General features: G+C 47.8%; 1 protein-coding gene across 1 annotated transcript in view; it reads left to right on the forward strand.

Annotated features, from left to right (window-relative positions):
- The window catches only part of IMPA2 (inositol monophosphatase 2), a 51,714-nt gene extending 30,092 nt beyond the window's left edge, over window positions 1–21,622 (forward strand). The window contains exons 4-8 of the mRNA XM_024236079.3: window positions 1,709–1,754; window positions 3,802–3,910; window positions 17,496–17,604; window positions 18,295–18,446; window positions 21,087–21,622. Coding sequence (XP_024091847.1) covers window positions 1,709–1,754; window positions 3,802–3,910; window positions 17,496–17,604; window positions 18,295–18,446; window positions 21,087–21,202 — 532 coding nt within the window. The 3' untranslated portion in view covers window positions 21,203–21,622. The remainder of the gene's footprint in view (window positions 1–1,708; window positions 1,755–3,801; window positions 3,911–17,495; window positions 17,605–18,294; window positions 18,447–21,086) is intronic.
- Window positions 21,623–24,141: the final 2,519 nt, after the last annotated feature.

The following is a 24,141-nucleotide window of genomic DNA, read 5'->3' on the forward strand; positions in this document are numbered from 1 at the left end:
GGTGAAGGGAATGGAGCTTCTGGGATGGTGAAGTGACAGGGATGCAAAGGTGACAGGGATGCACAGGTGACAGGGACACGACCACAGGTGTTCTCTGACAGGGGCAGGTGATGGTGCTGCGCTGCCTGTCTACACGCACAGGTGGCTGGGGGCCTGGGGCACAGAGCATGATGTGGCTTAAACGGAGCGTGGTTCTCCAGCTCTGGAGAACCCTGGAGAGATTCCCATTCCATGGGCGGGTGGCTCGCGGCTCCCGCGCTCACAGTGCACGCCAGCACACTGGGCTGCACGCGCTGAGCAGGAAGGGTGAGCAGAGCCCGGGTGTGGGCTCCTTTATGATCTGCCTCTGATGGCATGTTTATATGTAAAACATGAAGTTATTCCATGCTAAGCACAGGCTTTTTCTAGGTGAGTTGCCTTGAGAATTCGGTTGTGCCTACACAAGGTGACCCTTTCGAGGCAGTGGAGTCGTGCCATCTGGTGCCAGCAAATGTGTCACCAATCTCTCCTCTCATTTCAACTAAAGCATGATCCTTCCCAGGGCTCTCCTCCCCAGAGTATGTCACTGAGTGGAGCCTCATTACTTCTGCCTGCTCGTGGTTCCAGGGTGCTCATAACGGTGACACGGCAGGTGAAGCCCCATCACATGGTGAAGGCCACATGTCCATTCGAGGGTCTTCAGTGGCTCCAGAGACATAGTTTCCAGTGCTTTCCTGTCTGCACCCCTGGGGGGATCCTGGGACTGGGGAGGCGACTGGGAAAAGAGCAGCAATTTCAGAACAGTCTCCAGAGCTGATCCTGACAGTTCCTGAACCCCACGCTACAGCTGTGGTGATCATTGTGGTCTGAAGACATCCGAAAGCCACCAGCAGCTGCCACTCAGATGGCGCCTGTTCACCCCTGTGCCCACCAGTGCTGGGATGCAGTGGGAGAAAGCTCTCCTGGGCACTGGAACAAGCGTGAGGCCTGGCACATGGTGCATTTGCTCTGGAAGCCAGCGGCTCATCCCAAGGTCCCGCACACCCTGGCAGTCAGAGTTGCGTTTGTGTACAATTGGTTTTGCATTTTTCCTGTCAGTTTGCAGTACCCAGCGTTTCCTGCCTGTTTTTAAGCTCCAATGATCTCCCTATAAAGGAAGGATTATTTTGAAGATATTGAGCGGCAATAGCAGAATCACAAAACTGCAGGCAAACTGATCATGAAAACTGTCTGCAGCCATGGCTGTCCCTGCAGCTGGCTACTGGGCACTCAGGCAGGGATGCTAGCAGTGCCACAGGGTGGGCTGTGGCTCAGAACTGGCCCCCATGGGGAGGCTGTGGTGCCTTCTGGGACCACCTGCCTAGTGCCCCACCTGGGACTGGGTCTGGCCTTTGGGGAGGGCTCTGCTGACCCTTTAGGTCCAGAGAACCAGAAAACAGATGATTGAGATCCTTCCTAATTGGGCATCAGAGGGTTGTTGAGTTACGTCAGTCTTATGTGACTTTCACAGTGCTGTTTTCTTTCAAGGTTAACTGTCTTACAACATGGTCAGTTTATTCTGTTTGTCTTGGAAGCAGTTAGTGAAACTGTGGGAAGTAGTTTTTAAACAACCAACCCACCCAGAGTGTAGGAAGGTCCTTCTGAGCCTGCGGGGAGCTGCACAGCATACAGGCTCCCGAGAGCTGCCGCTCTTGTTCCAGAGAGTAAACCTTTCTGTTTTCCTTTGCAGATTCCCGACTGTGGCGGTTAGCATTGGATTTGCTGTTCGACAAGAGGTGCGGGTGTGGCCCGGGTCCCCAGGGCCCCTCCCTGGGCTCCCTCTGGCCATCCTTCCTTTCTGTCTTCAGCCTCTGTGCGCCTGGTTTGCTGTCTGCCCTGTGCCTTAATCATGACTGGCAAATCCAAGCCTGTGGGTTTCAAATCCGAGAAAATAAACAAGTCCAGACTGGCTTTGGGGTGTGCAGGGTGGGGCTCCGTGGCTGGCCCTTGTCCCCCGTGGAGGGCTGGCCTCGTGTTACCCGGGGTCTATTTGTGACACTGCTGTGGAAGCGGAAGTCTTAAGTGAACGGTCCAAGTGCATCTCCAGCTGACCCCTAGAGCGTGTGATCTCACAAACTAAAAGGAGCACTTATTTTTGGAGAGCATCCTCAATCCCAATATTCTAATAATTCTTTCTTATCTTCCTCTGGTTATTAGCATGAGAACGTAGCTCTTTCATGGTTCCCATAGGCCTTCTGAACTACACAGTGTTGTGCGACCTGCGTGGAAGGCGCGGGGCTGAGGTTTAAACCTTGTTAAGTAATTCAAGCAGCAGCACTGAGAAGAGCCTTAATTTCTTTCTGATTGAAAGTTTTATTTAAATAGGGCTGAGTGCTGCGTGTTTCTCAAAAGCAGCCCTGCTTCCGAACAGCATTTGTGCAGCTTCACCTTAGTGTCAGCACAGACTCCCTGGCAGGGGAGCTGAGAGAAGTACTTAAGTTGAAGTATTTAAAGTTAAGTACTAAAGTATCTCAAAGTACTTAAGCTGAAGATAAGTAAGAATTGTAATACTATAATTTGTCTAAGGATGCAATGATTGACTTCTTTCTCTGTTAAATAATATTGTGGTGCCCAGAGTGGGTGGGAGGCTGAGCAGTACTTCAGGGGTTGATTGATGTTCTGTGACTGTGCGAAGGGGCTGCTGGAACAGCTGGCTAGGTCCTCAGCCCTTCTGTGGGTCGGCTAGGGTCTGTCCTATGTTCCTAGACTGAATACGGGAGCTCCCAGCTTATAGTGGTGGGCTTCTCCCCATGGGAGTGGGGGACATTCCTCTGCAGTCTGGGAGCCCTTCACAGGCCTCAGGAACCAGCCGAATTCTAGGACTGACCTGGTTGTGAGGATTCCTTTAAAGCCAGGGTACCGGAAGGGGAAGGATGATGAAATGCTGCCAGACACCTGCAGGCTCTGAAAAAGCGTTGACTGAATGACGCCTCCAACTCCCAGAAATAAACCCTTTCTCTGTAGCTTGGGGTGTCCACTCTAGGGTGGTTGTGCTCACCCCAGGGCCAGCCAAGGCTTTCCTAAGGCATTTGGCTAGGGTGTTTTTTTAATTTTCCAGAGAGGTGAACACTTGGCTAACTTGCTAAGCAAGCGTGCTGGCCCTTGTTAACCCTGAGTGGTGAAAAGTCGGTAGAGGAAAGATCACAGAGGCATGTGGCCGTGGGCTCGCGTCCTTTTCCACGCTGACCTCTTCCTTTTGCTGCTTCATCCTGGGAGGCTGTGGTCTGACGCTTTGTTCCCTGATGTGGGGCAGTGGGGCAGCTGTTCAGTGCACTGCCTGCTCGCGGATCAGTCCCCAGTCTGCGGCGCCGCCTCTTCCTCGCTGGGGCTGTCCTTGGGCTTCTGAGATTCCGCTGGCTTTACAGATGCATTCTGCATTCTTCACACATCAGCAATTTTGAGGATTTCTTACAGGGTTTGGTTAGAGTCACAAGTAACCTTCTTTTTTTCAGCAACAAAAGGGGCCTTTCTAAAAAATTAAGCTTTTTCAATAACTTCTGGTTACTAATGCTTGATTATGATGTTAATTTTTAAAGTTTTATTAGTCTGAATATATTTTAAAATTGTAGTTATTTAGCAAAAGCAAGCTTGCTTTTATGTCCAGGTCTTATTTTAAGTGCAGGCACTGCTTTTTCTCAGTTCCTTTTGGAAAGGTAATTTCTGTCACAGTGTCATGTGTTATCCTAACACCTAGCGCAGCCTTCGTCTTTGAATAACGATGTTTCTTCCCACATCAAACGAGTGAACCGTCTTTGTTTTCTCTCCTGCCTCTGCTGCCCACAGCTTGAATTCGGAGTGATTTACCACTGCACAGAGGAACGGCTGTACACGGGCCGGCGGGGTCGGGGCGCCTTCTGCAATGGCCAGCGGCTCCGGGTCTCCGGGGAGACAGGTGGGCTTCACGAGGCTCGTCTCAGTTTATTTCTGAAAGAAAAGTATGAACGGAGAATGCCAAAGCCACCATGATGTGGTACAGCGGTGGAGGTCCCTTGCTGATGGTGTCATCTCTTTTTAGGGACATCGTGTCCCTGATGAACTGGAAATGGAGCCAGTTCTGTATGTTAGTGTTTTTGTTCACGTGGCCAGGAGCTTTACATAGCCTCATTCTGCTTTACGCTCACATCCCTCATCTTTCAGGCTAAAAGCACTCCAGTCGCAGTCACGATCTGGTTGTAGTGGGATTGGGTGAGCAGCCCGAGGCCAGGTGCAGTCAAAGCACGCTTGTTCCCCTCAGAGCACCCTGGCACACCTCGGTGGTCCCGATTTTGCCCAGGCACTGCTGCCCAGGTGCAGTCTGTGGCCCCTGAGTGTGCACAACAGTAACTGGCTTCAGCTTCTGTGAGAAGAGCCATCCTTGGGAATGAGTCATGTAAAGAGGCGCCTTAGCCCCTCTGCGGTTATGGCCTGCCGTGATTTCCTTAGCCCAGAATCTCAGGGTCATCCAGTGGCTCTGAGAGAGGGGTTCCCATTCCCTGCATACTGCTGGAACCACCTGTCCTGAATGGGCCAGTTTAGGTTTTCACTGATTCTTTTTCGCCTTTCTCCCACATGAATGAATCTGGTGATATTTTAACTGCATTGTGAGACAGGTACTGTAGGGAACAGAAGAATGCCAGACAAATGAGGGAAGCCTCAGACTAGCAGCAGCTGCATGGGAGATTTTACAAGCTCCATAATACCTGCGTGTCTGGGTTTGAAAAGGCGGAAGTGCACTGCTGCTTGTTTCTGCCTTGTGTGTTTCTGGCGTGGACATCATGCAGGGCCCCCCATCTCTTTCCCTGCCAGTTACACTCTTTCTTCTGCTCTCCCATCAGCCTCCCTGCCGCCTCCTCTCTTGACCCACTTCCAGCCTCTCTTAAAAATTCCTTTCCTGGCAACCTTTCTTCATTGTCTCCGTGTATTCCTACTTCTTTCCTCCAGGGCTGATGCCTGTGTGCCCAGATGGCCTTCGAGGCAGTGAGAGGAGCTATGGCCATGGCCCATCTCTGCTGCTGTGAGCCCGTGCGGCCAGGAAAGTGGCGGGCCAGGATGGATGAGGTGTCAGGAGAGGGCCTGCCACTGTGTGAGGGACAGGACGGGCAAGATTGTGCAAAGGAGAGGAGGTGGCTGCGGGAGAGCCCAGAGCAGGGGAAGGGAGAAGTCATGGGGGCCTCTGAGGAGCAGCCAGCCCCTGGACTCACCGTTAGAGCTTCTGAACCCAGAGAGGTCTTGGAATGGCCTCTGGCCCTGCCTCACCTTCCCTCTCCAGAAGTGTTTTGTTTGGCAGTGAAAAAAGTAGCTTTTATTACAGCTATGCGTGCCAGGAGGTGCCCACTCCAGCCTCATTGTGTAACTGGTGGTGAGGAAGCATGCTATTAAGCATGCTCGGGTGAACTTTGCTCTATATTTCACTGGATTATAACACTGAACTCTATTAACACGCTCTTGGCGTCCTGGCTGCCCGCCCGTGTAGCTCAGTCAGGCTGCACCTCTGCGTCCTCCTGGCCTGCAGGCTGCTAGCTCAAGTACCAACTCCACTAGGGCAAGGGCTTTGTCCGGGGCCCCTTTATGTGGCCCCCAGTAGGCCCTGGTAATTTCGAAGAATGAAGGACACATGAAGTGCTCATGTTCTGAAACTCATTTGTGACTTTAGAAAAATTCTGATGGATAAAGTGCATAGCAGATAGCTGCTGCTAGTCTGAGGCTTCTCTCATTTGTCTGGCATTCTTCTGTTCCCTACAGTACCTGTCTCACAATGCTGTAAAATATCACCAGATTCCTCCATATGGGAGAAAGGCCAAAAAGAATCAGTGAAAACCTAAACTGGCCCATTCAGGACAGGCGGTTCCACGTGTTTTCTACCATGGTTGTTTTCTTTCCTATAGGTAGATGGACTTCAGGAGGTGACAATGCATGCTGTTCAGCAGCACGGTCTCTTGGCACCAGGCAGACCCAATTTCAGATCCTGATTCTGCTGTTTTTTTGTTTTTTTTGAGATGGAGTCTTTCTCTGTCACCCAGGCTGGAGTGCAGTGGCACAGTCTTGGCTCACTGCAACCTCCACCTCCTGGGTTCAAGTGATTCTTCTGCCTCCCAAGTAGCTGGGATTACAGGCGCGCACCACCACACCTGACTAATTTTGTATTTTTAGTAGAGATGGGGTTTCACCATGTTGGCCAGGCTGGTCTCAAACTCCTGACCTCAAGTGATCCACCTGCCTCGGCCTCCCAGAGTGTTGGGATTACAGGTGTGAGCTACCACACCTGGCCGATTCTGTCGCTTTCTAAGGTGACTGGAACTTGAGCAAGTTCCTTAACCTCTCTGAATCTCAGTCCTCATATTGAAAACGGGGATGATGATGATAATAAAAATAACCGAGAGGATTAAATAAGTTATGCATATAAAGCACCCAGCATAGTGCCTGGGGCACAGTATCCTAAAATGAGAACCATTATCAAAGAAGAAACTTGAATCTTTGCACAAAACCAATCAAGTCATGCCCCATTGTTAAAATTAGGACTTGTTTCTGGAGGACACAGTCATTAAAACAAGCACTACTAATCTCTCTTTCTCCCTCTTTCTTTCTCTCTCTTTCTGCTTCCCTTGGCTTCCCCCTTCTTATTTCTATTATGCCTTGCTGGAATGTCTTCAACTCACAAGTTAAAAAACAACACTGGATAGAGGTAAAGGATTAGAAGAAGGCAAGAATTTTATTAGCTGCTTCTTCGGATTCTACCATGCAAAGTTTCAGACATACACAAAGTACACAGAAAAAGCAAAATGACGCCCCATGACCCCTCACATGGCAGCACTCCTGCTTCGTGTGTGTCCACCAGCTCCCGCCACCCCCAGCTGCCTGGAGCCAATCCCAGGCATCAGGTCACTTCCTAGTCAGTACTTCAGCGTGTCTCCAAAAACAGACTGCTCTCTTACAAACACAATCACATCATCAATATCACTCTCTACCCAAAGTGCATCCCTAAAATCAGCAAATAATCCCATCAGTGTTCAAATTTCCAATTGTCTCGTTTTTATGGAAAGCGGCCTCCTAAGGTCACAGTCTGCGTTGTGGGGGGACTTCCTGTTCCTGGGTCAGTCTTTGTTGCCTTTTCACTGGACAGTGCTAGGAAGTACATATTTTTGATTTGTTTTGTTTTGTTTTTTGAAACAGGATCTCACTCTGTCACCCAGGCTGGAGTGCAGTGGTGCAGTCTTGGCTCACTGCAGCCTCCACATCCTAGGTTCAAGCAATTCTCCTGCCTCATCCCAGCCTGTAGCTGGGACTACAGGCATGCGCCACCACGTCTGACTAATTTTTTTGTATTTTTTAGTAGAGATGAGGTTTTACCATGTTGGCCAGGCTGGTCTTAAACTGCTGACCTCAAGTGAGCCTTTTGCCTCGGCCTCCGAAAGTGCTGGGGTTACAGTCGTGAGCCACTGCACCTGACCATGTTTTTAAAATATAGAGTTGATAATGAGTTATACTGTTTTTTTTTTTTTCTGAGACGGAGTTTCATTCTTGTTGCCCAGGCTGGAGTGCAATGGGGCGATCTCAGCTCACTGCAACCTCCGCCTCCCTGGTTCAAGTGATTTTCCTCTTAAGCCTCCCAAGTAGCTGGGATTACAGGCGCGTGCCACCATGCCTAGCTAATTTTTATATTTTTAGTAGAGACAGGGTTTTGTCATGTTGGCCAGGCTGGTGTTGAACCCCTGACCTCAGGTGATCCACCCGCCCAGGCCTCCCAAACTATTGGGATTACAGGCATGAGCCACCGCACCCAGCCTCAACCCCATCTCTTAAAAAACAAAAAGGATAACCTTTGCTCTCAGTAACAGTTGACAAGCTTGTTCTATGGGTCATGTCCTCTCTCTGTCACCTGTCCACCTCTGGATGGTTGCGCTGCATCCTCACTGGGATAGCACCCAGCCACTGTGTGCCACGCTCTCACCTTAAAGCCATCATTTGGTCTTGGTTCCACAGGTGGGTACAGATTTAACGCCACCGCTGTCCTGTGTGCTGATGCTTCTCTAGTTGTTCTGGTTGTGTGAAGTACATTCTCTACTATAGCATTTTTAAAGCTTTTTGATCTTAGGACAAACCCATTCATACTCCTGAAAAAATTACTGAAGGCCTTTAAAATATTTATTAATTCATTTTAAGATTAAAAATTCATTACATTTTAACATGAATAATATATTTTTACGGGAAATAATCATATTTTCCAAAATAAGAAAGCTTTAGTGAGGAGAGTGGGATAGTTCTACATTTTTTCCAAATTTCTTTATGTCTGGCTTAATGTAAGACAACTAGATTCTCATATCTGCTTCTGCATTCAATCTGTTGTGATAAGTTGTTCTGATGTCTTTTATTATTATTATTATTTTTTAGAGACAGTCTTGTTCTATTGACCACACTGGAGTGCAATGGTGTGATCATAGCTCAATGCAGCCTCCAACTCCAGGGCCCGAATGATCCTCCCACCTCAGCCTCCCAAGTAGCTAGGACTACAGGTGCTCACCACCATGCCTGGATAATTTAAAAAATATTTTTGTAGAGACAAGGTCTCGATATGTTTCCTAGGCTGGTCTCGAATTCCTGGCCTCAAGCCGTCCTCCCACCTCAGCGTCTCAAAGTGCTCGGATTACAGGTGTGAGCCACCAACCCAGCCTGTTTTTGATGTCTTAAAAAATGTCTAACCTCACACAGATACGTAGTTTAAAAAAGGAGAAGTGTTTTAAATCTCTTTTCAGATAATTGAGGGCATTTTTGTTTGATATTAAACCAAAACTCAACAAGTAGCCATTTTTTTTGTTTTTGAGATGGACTCTCGCTCTGTTGCCCAGGCTGGGGTGCAGTGGTGTGATCTTGGCTCACTGCAACCTCTGCCTCCCAGGTTCCAGCGATTTTCCCACCTCAGCTTCCGGAGTAGCTGGAATTACAGGCACGCCCGGCTAATTTTTTTTTTTTTTTGTATTTTTAGTAGAGATCAGGTTTCACCATGTTGGCCAGGTTGGTCTCAAACTCCTGACCTGAAGTGATCCGCCCACCTCAGCCTCCCAAAGTTCTGGGATTACAGGCGTGAGCCACCACGCCTGGCCAAGTAGCGATTTCTTAAAGGTTAGTTGCAGTGTGAAATCTAGTGGATTTGTTGGTACTCAGTTACGTTGAAATCCATTGGGCTATCTTGTACTTTGAATGGATCTTTTGTTCATTGTTGATTTTATAACATCATGTATTGGTCATTTGGGAAATGGTTTCACTGAGATTTTCGGCTCTTCTAAGTGCTGATGTAGTTTTTAATAAAATACTAAAAATGTCATATTAATATCACCACTCCTCAGGAGAGCTCTTGAGGTGTTGGAAAGTTGTCAGGCTTATAGTGTTAGATACGATTTTTCAAAAAAAAAAAAATATATATGTATTTTTGAGACAGTCTTGCTCTGTTGCCCAGTCTGGAGTGCAGTGGCACAATCTCAGTTTACTGCAACCTCCACCTTCCAGGTTTAAGCAATTCTCCTGCCTCAGTCTCCTGAGTAAACTAGGGAGTAGCTAGGATTACAGGCATGCGCCACCCGAGTAGCTAGGATTACAGGCATGTGCCACCATGCCCAGCTAGTTTTTGTACTTTTAGTAAAGACAGGATTTCACCATGTTGACCAGGCTTGTCTCAAACTCCTGACCTCAGGCGATCCACACGCTTCGGCCTCCACCTCCTGGATTTAAGTGATTCTCCTGTCTCAGCCTCCCAAGTAGCTGGAATTACAGGCATGCACCACCATGTCTGGCTAATTTTGTATTTTTAGTAGAGATGGTGTTTCTCTATGTTGGTCAGGCTGGTCTCGAACTTCCGATCTCAGGTGATCCGCCTGCCTCGGCCTCCCAAAGTGCTGGGATTGTAGGCATGAGCCACTGTGACTGGCTTCTTTTTTTAAATTGTAGAAGAGTTTTCTTGAATTACAGTTTTTAATATTTTTTTTATTTCCAAATTGTGTTGGTTTGTTTTTTGTCTTCTGGGACTTGAATGTATGTTGGGCTTTCACTATCATTTCCTCTTGTGTTCTTTTTATCTTTTCTACCAATTATCTTATTTAAAAAAGTTTCCTCTTTTTCACCGTCAATTTCCTGCAAAGCATAATCTCTTGTGTTTATTCATGATGTTCCTTTTAGTTTGTCTTCTTTTCTGAAATGTTTCCTTTATGTAATTTTTCCTAAGTTCTGTGACCTGTGATTTGGATTATGCTCTTTTTTCCTGATATTCTTTATCACTCTTATTTTGTGGTTAGATTTTTTTTTTTTTTTTTTTTTGGCAAAATTCTTTTATTGGCGTATACATGTTACTCTGCTCCTCACTCTTTTTTTCTTAGGATAATTGTGTGTGGGATTCAACCATAGTTCTTTTTCGTTACCTACTGTTACTTGACATTGGATTCCTGGGCTTTGGGGGCTTGGAGGGTAGGGGTGGGGGCTCCAGACAGCATTTGTAGTTTCATGGTTCTAGAGCTCCCTCTTCATTGTTTTTGTGAAGTATTAAAATATTGGCCTTGTTAGGCGAGGCACGGTGGCTCACGCCTGTAATCCCAGCACTTTGGGAGGCTGAGGCAGGAGGTTCACTTGAGAGCAGACGTTTGAGGCCAGCCTGGGCCACATAGCAAGACCCCAATCTGTACAAAAAATTTAAAAATTAGCTGGGTGTGGTGGTGCATGCCTGTAGTTCCAGCTACTCAGAGGGCTGACATGGGAGTTCAAGGTAACAGAAGTTCAAGGTAACAGCAGCTATGATTGCACCACTGCACTCTAGCCTGGGAAACAGAGCAAGACCCTGTCTCAAAAAAAACCTCCAAAATAACACACTGATGAAAGTGTAGTCACAGAAGTTGTATATCCAACAAAACCAGCTTGTGCCCACAGGCATGTTTTATAGGCTTTAAAGCACAGCTGCCTCTTACTCCATGAGTACGTATTTCTTTTATCTTTTTCTTTTTTTTGAGACTCCGTCACCCAGCCTGGAGTGCAGTGGCTGATCTCGGCTCACTGCACCCTCTGCTTCCTGGGCTCAAGTGATTCTCCAAACCCAGCCTCCCGAGTAGCTGGAACTACAGGCACACACCACCATGCCTGGCTAACTTTTGTATGTTTGGTAGAGATGGGGCTTCACCATGTTGCCCAGGCTGGTCTTGAAGTCCTGACCTCAAAGCGATCGGCGCACCTCAGCCTTGCAAAGTGCTGGGATTACAGGCATGAGCCACCACCACGCCCAGCTCATGAGTACGTATTTCAGTGTACACAAATGACTTCTCTCATTTGAGTTGTAAAGTTTCCCCTAAGACAGCATACTCTTAGCGTTGCTCAACCAGAGCAAGGGTTTCCAAACTGTTGGAAGTCACCGGCTATTCATTTGCATCCTAAAATCTGTTTATTGAAAGAATAAACAGAGATGTCCTATTTCAAAATGTATGAGATATTTTTATTTGTAGTAAAATGTATGTAAATATGATTTTCCATTCTAATTACTCTTCAGCATACCATTCAATGACATTAATTATAGTCACAATGTTGTACAATCATCAGCACTATATAATCTCCAAAATGTTTGTTCCTACAAACAAGAACTCTACCTATTAAGCAAGAACTCCCTGTTCCCCGCTTCCCATGAAATCACAGAATATTTGAAATTAAAAAGATATATATTAGGCCGGGCCCAGTGGCTCATGCCTGTAATCCTAGCACTTTGGGAGGCCGAGGTGGGTGGATCAGTTGAGGTCAGGAGTTCGAGATCAGCCTGACCAACATGGAGAAACCCCATCTCTATTAAAAATACAAAAAAAATTAGACGCATGCCTATAATCCCAGCTATTCGGGAGGCTGAGGCAGGAGAATTGTTTGAACCCGGGAGGCAGAGGTTGCAGTGAGCCAAGATCACACCACTGCATTCCAGCCTGGTGACAGAACTAGGCTCCATCTCAAAAAAAATGTGTGTGTGTGTGTGTGTGTGTGTGTGTGTGTGTGTGTGTGTGTAAGACCTAAGATATGGTAAATATAGGACAAAGGGTAATAAAATACAAAAATTGTAGTAATTGTGGATAACTAGTCAGAAATAATTATAAGACAATATTAAGTAGGGGTTGTCATAAGTTTTTTTTCCCCCTTATCTGGAGCAAAATCAAACAGTAGAAAGCATTTTGCTTTTAGGTGGCAACATTCAGACCCCTTTATACTCTGTTATTTACTTTGTTCTTTTTTTTTTTTTTTGAGACAGCCAGGCTCAGTTGCCCAGGCTGGAGTGCAGTGGCACGATCTTGGCTCACTGCAACCTCCGCCTCCCAGGTTCAAGCAATTCTTGTGCTTTAGCCTCTCCAGTAGCTGAGATTATAAATGTGTGCCACCACACCTGGCTAATTTTTTTTTTTTTTTTTTTTTGTACTTTTAGTAGTGACGGGGTTTCCCTATGTTGGCCAGGCTGGTCTCGAACTCCTGGCCTCAAATGATCTACCCGCTTTGGCCTCCTAAAGTGCTGGGATTACAGGCATGAGCCACTGCACCCAGCCTATACTCTGTTCTTGATTTCATTTGGGAAAACGTATGTTGGCAAGAATGAGAAGGAATTAATTCAGGGCCGCCAAAAGAGGAAGGTGCTGGATTCAGAGCCAGCTTTTCACAAACTGGAAAACTATGGAAGAAACCCCTGCCTTCACACAATCACCAGACAAGCTTGGGTGTAAGTCTGGCCCCACCATGTAATGGCTCCATGGCCTGAGCAGCCCATGTCGCTTCTCCAAGCTTGGGTTTCTCATCTGTTGCACAGGGGCAGTGGCACGTAGGCTGGGAAGTGCTCGCACAGGCCTGTCAGGAAGAGTGAGGACCTGGTCACTGTGAACAAGTGAAAAATTGCTGTTTCTTGCACACAAATTAACTTCCCTTTGTGAAATACCCCAGGGCACTTGGTTGGAAGATCTCTGTGCTTCCTACACCAGCCCTGGCATGGGGAGTACCTGCCTGTCTAGGCTGGCACTGGCGGACTTTCCTCCACCCACCCGCCCTGTGCTCATCTCTGCCCTCAGGTGTGGGGAGACCGGGTGAGGCCTTTAAGAGTAGGCGCTTATCTCCCAATGGAAATTGATTGCTCAGCTTCCTAGTTCCTGGGGAGAAATCTTCAGTGTCTTCCTTCATCTCTTCCCAGGGTCATTAACACTGGTGCCAGGAAGTGCCCTGTGTGTTAGGATTTCACTGTCTTGATTTTACTGCTCAGAGAAAATCACTCTTAGAGCGTACCTCCAGGGTGAGCCTGCCTGTTAGGGACTTGGAAATAGTACAGGATCCCTCATAGCCCAGTGGGGTTGAGGGGGCATATGTACAATTGATTCAGCTTTCCCAGAGGGCAATTTGAAAAATTATATCAAAACCTAAAATATGCACACCCTTTGATTCAGAAATCCCACTTGCGTTCATCTGTCTCGAAAAAAATCAGTATGACTGTATAAACCTCTATAGAAAAGATGTTTATGAAGCATTGTTTACAATAAAAATGAAAAGTGTTCATCTTCAGGGGAATGGTGACATAAATTGCAGTTATTGCACCAGATGGTATAGAGTGCGACTGTTAAGAGTAAGAAACTGATGGCAAAAGATGTATATGAGATGTTTTTATATTGAAAGAGCGAGCAACAGAATAAACTATAAAATCGTTTTTAAAAAACACTGTGCAAGACGGGTTGATCACCTGAGATCAGCAGTTTGAGACCAGCCTGACCAATATGGTGAAACCCTGTCTCTACTAAAAATACAAAAATTAGCTGGGCATGGTGGTGCGCACCTATAATCCCAGCTACTTGGGAGGCTGAGACAAGAGAACTGCTTGAACCTGGGAGGCAGAGGTTGCGGTGAGCCGAGATGGCACCATTGCACTGCAGGCTGAGTGACAGAGCAAGACTCCATCTCAAAAAAAAAAACAAAAGCATTGTATGCACATGTATGACTTGAAGTTGTTAGATGAGTATATTAGAAATAGGGTGGGATTAGAAAAGATGTCACTGCCACTTCACTTTCTTGTCCCCCATGGCCTCCTCTAGGACAATTCATTCTTCCTTGATTTTCCTGTCCAAAGTATCATGCAGGCCATCCCATTTTTTTCTTTTCTCCTTCCCTTCTTTCCTTTTCCTCCCTTCCTTTTCTCCCCCTCCCTCCTCCCTCCCTGCTCTTCCTCCCTTTTTCTTTCTTTCACTTTGTTTTTTAGAGTAATGGTTTTAGGTTCACAGCAAAATTGAGCAGAAGGTGCAGAGAGACAGAGTTCCCATACGCCTCCTGTCCCCACACACGTACAGCCTCCCCATCCATCAGCATCGCCTACAGAATGGTGCATTTGTTAAAATGAGACACATTATTATCACCCAAAGTTCATAGTTTTCATTAGGCTTCACTGTTGGTGTTGTAAGGCATCCACCATTACAGTATCATATAGAATAGTTTCGCTGCCCCGAAAACCCCGCGTGCTCCGCCTATTCTTCCCACCCCTCAGCCCCTGGCAACCACTGATCTTTTTACTGTCTCCATAGTTTTGCCTTTTCCAGAATGTCATGGAGCTGGAATCATACGGTGTGTAGCTTTTCAGATTGGCTTCTTTCACCCAGCAATATGCATTTAAGGTTCATCCGTATCTTCTCATGCTTTCTCATTTCCTTTAAGTGCTGGATAATATTCCATTGTCTGGATGTACCACAGTTTATTTATTCACCTACTAAAGGACATCTTGGTTGCTTCTAAGTGTTGGCAGTTATGAATAAATCTGCTCTTAACACTGGTGTGAAAGTTTTTATGTGAAAACAAGTTTTCAACTCCTTGGGTGAACACCAAGGGGCACGATTGCTGGACAGTATGGTAAGAGTATGTTTAGATTTGTAGGAAACTGCCAACCTATCCTCCAAAGCAGATGCACCATTCTGCATTTCCACCAGCCATGCATGCGAGTTCCTGTTGCTCCACATCCTGGCCAGCACTTGCTGTAGTCAGTGTTGTTTGTCCATTCTAACAGATGTGTAGAGGTGTCTCGTTATTGTTGTTGTTTTGAGACAGAGTCTCACTCTGTCACCCAGGCTAAAGTGCAATGGTGCGATCTTGGCTAACTGCAACCTCTGTCTCCCAGGTTCAAGCGATTCTTCTGCCTCAGCCTCTTGAGTAGCTGGGATTACAGGCACGCGCTGCCACACCTGGCTAATTTTTGTATTTTTAATAGAGACAGGGTTTCACCATGTTGGCCAGGCTGGTCTCAAACTCCTGATCCTCCTGCCTCAGCCTCCCAAAATGCTGGGATTACAGGCGTAAGCCATGCTTCTGGCTTTGTTTTGTTGTTAATCTGCGTTTCCTTGAGGACATATGATGTGGAGCGTCTTTCTGTATGCTTATTTGCCATCTGGATCTCTTCTTGTGAGTCCAATTTCTATTTTTTAATTTTAATTTAACAGGCATTCCCCAGATTACCATATTACTATATTTCAAAAGAGCATTTTTTTGTTTTGAGATGGTGTTTTGCTCTTCTTGCCCAAGCTGGAGTGCAATGGTGTGATCTTGGCTCTCTGTAACCTCCACCTCCCGGGTTCAAGCGATTCTCCTGCCTCAGCCTCCTGCTAGCTTGGATTACAGGCATGCACCACCATGCCTGGCTAATTTTGCATTTTTAGTAGAGATGGGGTTTCTCCATGTTGGTCAGGCTGGTCTTGAACTCCCAGCCTCAGGTGATCTGCCCGCCTTAGCCTCCCTCCCAAAATGCTGGGATTACAGGCGTGAGCCATCGCGCCCGACCAAAAGAGCATTTCTAACTAAAATATTCGTAATTCAGAATTAGTTTACCCCCAAAATCGGTATTATATATAGTATTTAGATTCTTAGATTAGCCAACAAAATTCTGTCTCAAACCTTTCTCCCATAAATTAAAATACTAGTAATTTAATGAACCAAATCAAAACAAAGACTCTAATCCTACCTTCTTGAGTGCTGGCATTTGAGGGAAAGCACTCATTCATTCAGTAACTGTTTATCGAGTGCCCACTCAGCCTGGGTCTGCTGATGTCTTTTTCTTTAATGGAAGCCTTCCCCACCCCCACCCCGGAAAAAATACCATCTGTTTGTGGCCAGGTGAGGGTGGGGTTTGGAGGATAAGGAATGGAAGGTTTGCTGGAGCCTGTCTGCAGATCCTGTGTGGATTAGGGAGCACCTGGAGCAGCCGCCTTTTGTCCCAGCTGTAGGTGGCAGCTGCAGGGCTCAGGTGGTATCTGTGGAGGGCCTGCTGCCCAGTCCCAGGGCAGGAGTGCATCATAGCTCAGCTTCAGTGCTGGGCATGGCCGGTGGTGAATGATCTGGACCTCCTGAGGGCAGGCAGTTTGCTTTGGTGTGGAGCCAGGTGTTTTGCAGAAAGTGCCTTAAGGTGTAAAATGAGAGTTTCCATGGAAGAAAAGGGACACTTGGACCTGGATTCTGGCTGAGAGATTTCCTGGGTGAGCGGAGAATTTGAAAGTGGTGACACAGAACTGGGTCCATTGAGTGAAGTAATGTGATAGAAGTTGTTTCCCCCGACTTTGGGAGTGGCTTTATTTTGTCATGGAGCACACCTGGTTTGGCAATGTCCTGCCCGGGCAGTGAGGCCTGACAGGACATGACCGAAGTTTGGCTGTGTTTGGGTGTGTGGCACAACAAGGACAAACTGCTCTGATCCCCAGCAGTGAGTCAGGGACAGGAGCAGAATCCCGGTCATGTCCTGCCCTGAGCCAGGCTTGCCGGCCCTGGCAGCCTCGCCTGCTGTTACGTAAACGGCAGGCCATGAATTCCAGGCATCAGCACCCCCCTGCGTCCAGAGGGCTCACTCTTGCAGCTTCCCTTTCCAAAGCAGCATTATTTAAAAGTTGCTTTCTCCAAGAAAATGGTATTTCTATCTTTGTGATTGCAGCAGTCAGACGATTAATGAGGCATTTTTTCCCTCCAAACATTGAGTGTTCCCAGTTTGGAGTCATTTTGTTTTTCTTTTTGATTGAATGATGGTGATTTTTTTTTTTTTTTTTTTTTAAGAAACAGGGCCTTGCTCTGTCCTCCAGGCTGGAATGTGGTGGCGCAATCATGGCTTACAGCAGCCTTGAACCCCTGGGCTCAACCAGTCCTCCCACCTCAGCCTCCTGAGTAGCTGCAACTACAGGCCTGTGCCACCATGCCCAGCTACTTTTAATTTTTTTTTTTTGTAGAGATGGAGTCTCACCATCTTGCCCAGGCTGGTCTGGAACTCATGGCCTCAGGTGATCCTTGTTCCTTAGCCTCCCAAAGTGCTGGCATTACAGGCATGATCCACTGTGCCCAGTCCATCCTTAGTTTTCAACATAGCTATCAGAAAAGCATTCAGCATGAACCAGTCGAAAGATGATCCTTACTCTGAGAAAGAAAGGCTCACATTAGAAGTCTGCACTCCTTAGTTAGAACCAAGACTTGATTTTTCTGGTGACAGGAAATTCTTTTTATTGCAGATCTCTCAAAGGCCTTGGTTCTGACAGAAATTGGCCCCAAGCGTGACCCTGCGACCCTGAAGCTGTTCCTGAGTAACATGGAGCGGCTGCTGCATGCCAAGGCGCATGGGTAGGAGGTTCAGTTCGGGGAACACCCTGCAGCCAGAGGAGGAAGAATGGAACACGGGCTTGCTAAAACTCCCCTGGGATTTGAGGAGGAAGCCTGGCGTGGAAAGAGTGGGAGGGGCACATGAACATCAGACTCAGGGAGGCCCTGTGAGGGGCCCGCCTGCAGTAGATACTCCTATAGCCAGGCCTCTGGAGATGCGTGGGCACCTGTGTCGCTTCTGATCAGAATCCACGGAACTGACCTCATGCTGCTCAACCAGCGAATGGTGCAAATACTTACAGTCCTACCCAAGTGGGCCTGGCGTCAGACAGGTTTATCAAAGCCCAGTGAATCCTGTTTGTCTCTTGCCTTCCCAGTAGGGCTGTGCTGTGACCCCTAGCCATGTGAGACCACTGACACTTAATGTCACATTCGGTAGAAGAGGATTCAGTTCTCTGGTTGCTGCACCTCAGGTGCTCAGTAGCGAGGTCAGCTGGGAGCTGTCACAGCACAAAGCATTTGCGTCTGGCAGAGGCCTGTTGGTTGGTGGCTCCAGGCCCTACATTCAGCCTCCAGAGCTTTGGCAGAAGTGCTGTGCTTCATTTTTCACTAGGGAACATGCCCAGCCGGAGTACCTGGCTGAAGTCGGCTTGCACATCACAGAAAAGGCTCCACTCCCGCCTGCATCTGTCCTCCCCTCCCTCTCCCCAGGGTCCGAGTGATTGGAAGCTCCACACTGGCACTCTGCCACCTGGCCTCAGGGGCCGCGGATGCCTATTACCAGTTTGGCCTGCACTGCTGGGATCTGGCAGCTGCCACGGTCATCATCAGAGAAGCAGGCGGCATCGTGATAGACACTTCGGGTGAGTTCTCCTGTCCCTGAAATGCAGCAGCAGAAACTAGACTGAGATAGACACTGTGGGTGGTGCACTTCCTGAGGTCCCCACCAACTGAATTTCCCACCTTCCCCAGAGTTTCTATTTTTTTGTTTGTTTGTTTGTTTTCTTTGAGACAGAGTCTTGCTGTCACCCAGGATAGAATGCAGTGGTACAATCTTGGCTCACTGCAACCATCCGCCTCATGGGTTCAAGCAATTCTCCTGCCTCAGCCTCCTGAGTAGCTGTGATTACAGGTGCGTGCCACCATGCCCGGCTAATTTTTGTATTTTTAGTAGAAGCGGAGTTTCACCATGTTGGCCAGGCTGGTCTCAAACTCCTGACCTTATGGTCTTGACCTCCCAAAGTGCTGGGATTACAGGCGTGAGCCACCGTGCCCGTCCACAGTTTCTGTTGTTGAGAGCACGCGAGGGTGCTATGATGGCAGTGGCCTGCACCAGCCTGGCCTCCTTCCTGCCATCTCTTGCCACCATAGGATCAAGATATCTTCACCAAATGGCAGCAGCACTGCCACTTCCCATTTACACACCACTGACAATTTTTTTTTGAGACAGAGTCTCGCTCTGTTGCCCTGGCTTGAGTGCAGTGGCATGATCTCGGCTTACTGCAACCTTTGCCTCCTGGATTCAAGCGATTCTCCTGCCTCAGCCTCCCGAGTAGCTGGGATTACAGGCACACGCCACCAGTCCCGGCTAATTTTTGTATTTTTAGTACAGGTGGTGTTTCACCATGTTGGTCAGGCTGGTCTCGAACTCCTGACCTCAAGTGATCCACCCACCTTGGCCTCCCAAAGTGCTGGGATTACAGGCCTAAGCCACCGCACCCGGCCCAGTGACAGTTTTCTAAGGGTTCCCACAAGAATGCAATGAGATGAACAGAGCAGGTGTTGTGCTCCCCACATTTCTGAGGTTAGTTGCTTCTGCAAGGCCCCCTAGCTTGGTGTTGGGTCAGCACCAGCACAGAACATGAGCATCCCGTTGGGTTTTGGAGAATGATTCTGGAAGATGGCTGTTCCTTCTGCTTCAGGGTCACTTGAGGCCCAGTGACTGAGCTCCTGGGGGTATATGTGGGCCCCTAACTCTGCGCTGTCTGCTACATCCACGTAGTTTCAGGCAGACCTTTGCATCTAATGTTCATTCAGGAGTAACAATCAGGAGCCAGGTGAATCCAACAGATCCCATTCTCACCCAGCTTTTAGCAGAAACACTGTAGCTCACTTTTATCTATTGGGCATGGACGGTGGATCTTTTGTAATTTGATTTCTACTTGTTTTCTATTTCTCCTTTGGAAAGGCTTGACTAAGATATCACCAAGGTATAAAAATGAGGAGGTATCAGCCATTGGCAGCAGGACTGGGCAGGCCCATTCCACTTTTTTTTTTTTTTTTTTTTTTTTTTAAGATGGAGTCTTACTCTGTCGCCCAGGCTGGAGTGCAATGGCGTGATCTCGGCTCACTGCAACCTCCACCTCCCAGGCTCAAGCGATTCTCTTGCCTCAGCCTCCCGACTAGCTGGGACTACAGGCACATGCCACCACACCTGGCTAATTTTTTGTATTTTTATTAGAGACAGGGTTTCAGTGTCAGCCAGGATGCTCTTGATCTCCTGACCTCGTGATCTGTCTGCCTCAGTCTCCCAACGTGCTGGAATTACAGGCATGAGCCACCGTGCCCAACCCCATTCCACATTTTTTTTTTTTTTATTTGACACGGAGTTTCACTCTTGTCACCCAGGCTGGAGTGCAATGGCGTGATCTCGGCTCACTGCAACCTCCGCCTTCCAGGTTCAAGCAGTTCTCCTGCCTCGGCCTCCCGAATAGCTGGGACTACAGGCACTCACCACCACGCCCAGCTAATTTTGTATTTTTAGTAGAGATGGGGTTTTGCCATGTTGGTCAGGCTGGTCTCGAACTCCTGACCTCAGGTGATCCACCCACCTTGGCCTCCCAAAGTGCTGGGATTACAGGCATGAGCCACCATGCCCAGTCTCCATTCCATATTTTAAAGCCCCCGTCACTCTGATTTTACCACTAGAGCACCTGAAGGCTCATGTATGTGCAAGCAGGTCTCCAGCCCATGCAGCCAGACCTGTTTCATATCCCTCAGGAAGATGCAAGGCTTTATCGTCTTGCCCGAGCTTCTTAGAGTGTGGGTCCCACAGCAGCAGTGCACCCCCAGGAGCCTGTGGGCAGGTAGCCTCAGCCCCACCTAGACCTGTTGAGGCAGAGCCTTGGTTTCACAAGCCCCTGGCGGACCCCTGTGCACAGTCAAGCTTGAGAAGGGCAACTCCCCTGTTAGGGTCTAGCCCATTGCTTGCATTTCTTAGGATTTTATGTTCTCCATCTCTTAAGGCAGTGGCAGCTTCAGAGCTGCACTCTGTTCTGTGCAGCCCTTGACTGCATTCACACTGGGGTGGGGCGGGAGAGGCTCCATCCCTCTATTCTTTGCCGGATTCACTCCTAGACCACCTGTTTAATACGAGTGTTGGGGCTTGGGCACGGTTCCATGTGCCATTTCCTGTGCTGTGTGCATGTGGGATAAGCTGTTACACAACATTGTTCAGCCCTCTCTGGTAACCTGGATGCCTGGCTCTCTCTGTCTGTCCCCAGGTGGACCCCTCGACCTCATGGCTTGCAGAGTTGTTGCGGCCAGCACCCGGGAGATGGCGATGCTCATAGCTCAGGCCTTACAGACGATTAACTATGGGCGGGATGATGAGAAGTGACCGCGGCTGAGGCAAAGCTGCTCCCAAGGCCTCCCTGGCCTGCTGTGGGCTCCTGGGGAGGTGGCCCTCGTGGCCCACGCTCCATGCCAGTGGCTCACGCTCCACTCCTGGCTACCCCAGAGGGAGTTGTCACGCTGCAGTGAGTGGCTGGCCTTTTAAATCCACGTCTCTCTCACCAGGATTTGGTGTTTAGCTGTTTCTCTCTTTAATCTCACGTAGCCTTTTTCAGGTTAGTACGTGTTCTTCTGTCAGGGCCAAAACTCAAATCTCCTGTGAAATACATATTGATAATCCAATCTTGATTTTTCCCCCCAGAATATAAATCTCAGGTAATAAGGCTTTAGAACTGCTGATAAAGCGGATCGTTCTCAGGCCCTCCCCCCGGGGTACTTCAGAATGCAATAAATCAAAATAATGGCCCTGTGTGTATCTGTTTCCTCTATAAGCATGTCGCCTGATTCCCAAACAACTCTGTGGCTCTCATCCACTGCTATAGATCTATGCTCTCAGGAAGCTTTGCGAATGAAACCCAGAGTCCATGCAAATGAAACCCAAAGTCCAGTGTGTGCCAGCTGCTGCCTCTGATGAATACCCTGAAGGCGACCCCAGTAATATCATGTGAGTGTTCAGAAGCCAACACAGGGGACAGGCAGAAGGAAACTAATCTCTGAAAGCTATTGTTTCTGTGATCAGCTTTTTTGTTTTTGTTTGAGTTGGGGTCTTGCTCTGTCTCCCAGCCTGGAGTGCAGTGGTGTGATCACAGCTCACTGTAGCCTTGACCTCAGGACTCAAGTGATCCTCCTGCCTTAGCCTTCTGAGTTGGGACCACAGGCATGCACTACTATGCCAGGCTAATTTTTAAAAATCTTTTGGTAGAGATGGGGTCTCACTGTGTTGCCCAGGCTGGTCTCCAACTCCTGGACTCAAGTGATCCTCTCACCTCAGCCTTCCAAAGTGCTGGGATTGAATCACCACACCTGGCCAATCTGTGATCAGTTTAAAGAGGAGAAACTGGGCCTTACTTGTTTCTCTTTAGGAGGCGGAATTGTATGTAAGAATAATTCTAATAAGGCTATTAACTGGCTGGCCAGACATCTTTACTGAAGTTTAAGAATGAGAAAGTCTTGGCCGGGTGCGGTGGCTCACGCCTGTAATTCCGGCACTTTGGGGAGCCGAGGCAGGTGGATCACTTGAGGCCAGGAGTTTGAGACCAGCCTGGACAACATAATGAAACCCTATCTCTACTAAAAATACAAAAATTAGCTGGGTGTGGTGGCGCATGCCTGTAATTCCAGCTACTTGTGAGGCTGAGGCCCGAGAATCATTTGAACCTGGGAGGCGGAGGTTACAGTGAGCTGAGATCACACCCCTGCACTCCAGCCTGGGTGACAGGAGACTGTCTCAAAAAAAAAAAAAAAAAAAGATTAACTGAATTTAAAAAATAACATATTCGCAGAGGTTCAGTGTAGGGTGAGCACTATGTCCTACCACGTTTGGAATCGTTTTGTCTTTGAAGAAGTGGAGTCTCTCCCAGGGCTGGCCCAGTGCCCTTGTCTTTCCTGCAACAGCGTTAGTTATAGTCATCTTTGAGACTGGCTTTTCTTTCATCTCTGGAGAGAGCTTGATTCGTCATCTTATTGCTTTGTCTGAACTAATTTTGTTTAGTAGAGCTTTTCAATAAATAGTGTGGATTTTTAAATGAGTTTAAAATATGCTCATGTTTCTCCAAATTGCTGATTATTCCTTTAGGCCTTCGTTAGCCCATCTTAATTTTCTCAGAATATACTCAAAACAGATCTGAGTATTTATACAGATGTGCAAGAAATTTCTTACATTCTCATGAATTTTGAGATGTAGTGCTTATTAGTCATATAATGTCTGGAAGTTTTCTTCAGCAAAATAACTCTCCCAGCACTTTGGGAGGCTGAAGCAGGATTGAGGCCAGGCATTCCAGATCAGCCTGGGCAGTATAGCAAGACCCCATCTCTAAAAAAAAACCCCAAAACTAGATGGGTGTGGTGCACAGCTACTTGGAAGGTTGAAGTGGGAGGATCCTTTGAGCCTAGGAGTTTGAGGTTACAGTGAGCTATGATTACACCACTGCATTTCCAGCCTAAGCCACAGAATGAGACCCTGTCTCTATAATAAAAGTTTTTAATTAGCCAGGTGTGGTGGTGCATGCCTGTAGTCCTAGCTGCTTGGGAGGCTCAGGCAGGAGGATGGCTGGAACCCAGGAGGTTGAGGCTGCAGAGCCATTATTGTGCCACTGCACTCCAGCCTGGGTGACAGAGCGAGACCCTGTCTCAACAAACAAACAAAAAAACAAAAAGAAAGAACTGCCCCCCCTCCTTCAGGAAAGGCCCTCCCGGCCCTTGGGTCAGGACAGCAGGAGGCCCTGAGGGAGCTTGAGCTGATGACTCCTGCTTTTGCTTCTGCTGCTGCTCTGTCCAGAGTCTCAGGCTGCCTTTAGCAAGTATTCCGCACGAGTGTCATCCCTGCGGCTTCAGGAGAAGCAGAGTGAACCTTGGAGAACAGGGAGGCACCCAAGGTGGGGACCTGCGGGCTTGCCTCATTCATCCCTGGACAAGCCTCTCAGAAACGAAATGGGCTGCTCACCTCTGTGATCCTCAGAGTCAGCAAAACTGCTTGCCATGTCATTTAGACCTCTTACAAAATGATATTCATCTATCGCTGGTGATTACATTCATTCTGAATTCCACTCATAGGCTTCAGGATACTTGCCCTCATTTTTTTTTCCCTTCATTTCAACAGTTTTCACTGAGTGTCTTGTGGACATGAGTCATCAAATGTTTTGCTGCCTTTATGATCCAATCCCAAATAAAAAGTAAAACATTTGTCCTAGTGCATCACTGTCACCACTCAGACCAGGAGTCAAGACGTGGATTGATGTTCAGGTAGCTGTGTGGCTTTGAGAGGGC

The sequence above is a fragment of the Pongo abelii genome, chromosome 17 (assembly GCF_028885655.2).
Source record: "Pongo abelii isolate AG06213 chromosome 17, NHGRI_mPonAbe1-v2.0_pri, whole genome shotgun sequence".
NCBI classification, from domain to species: Eukaryota; Metazoa; Chordata; class Mammalia; order Primates; family Hominidae; genus Pongo; species Pongo abelii.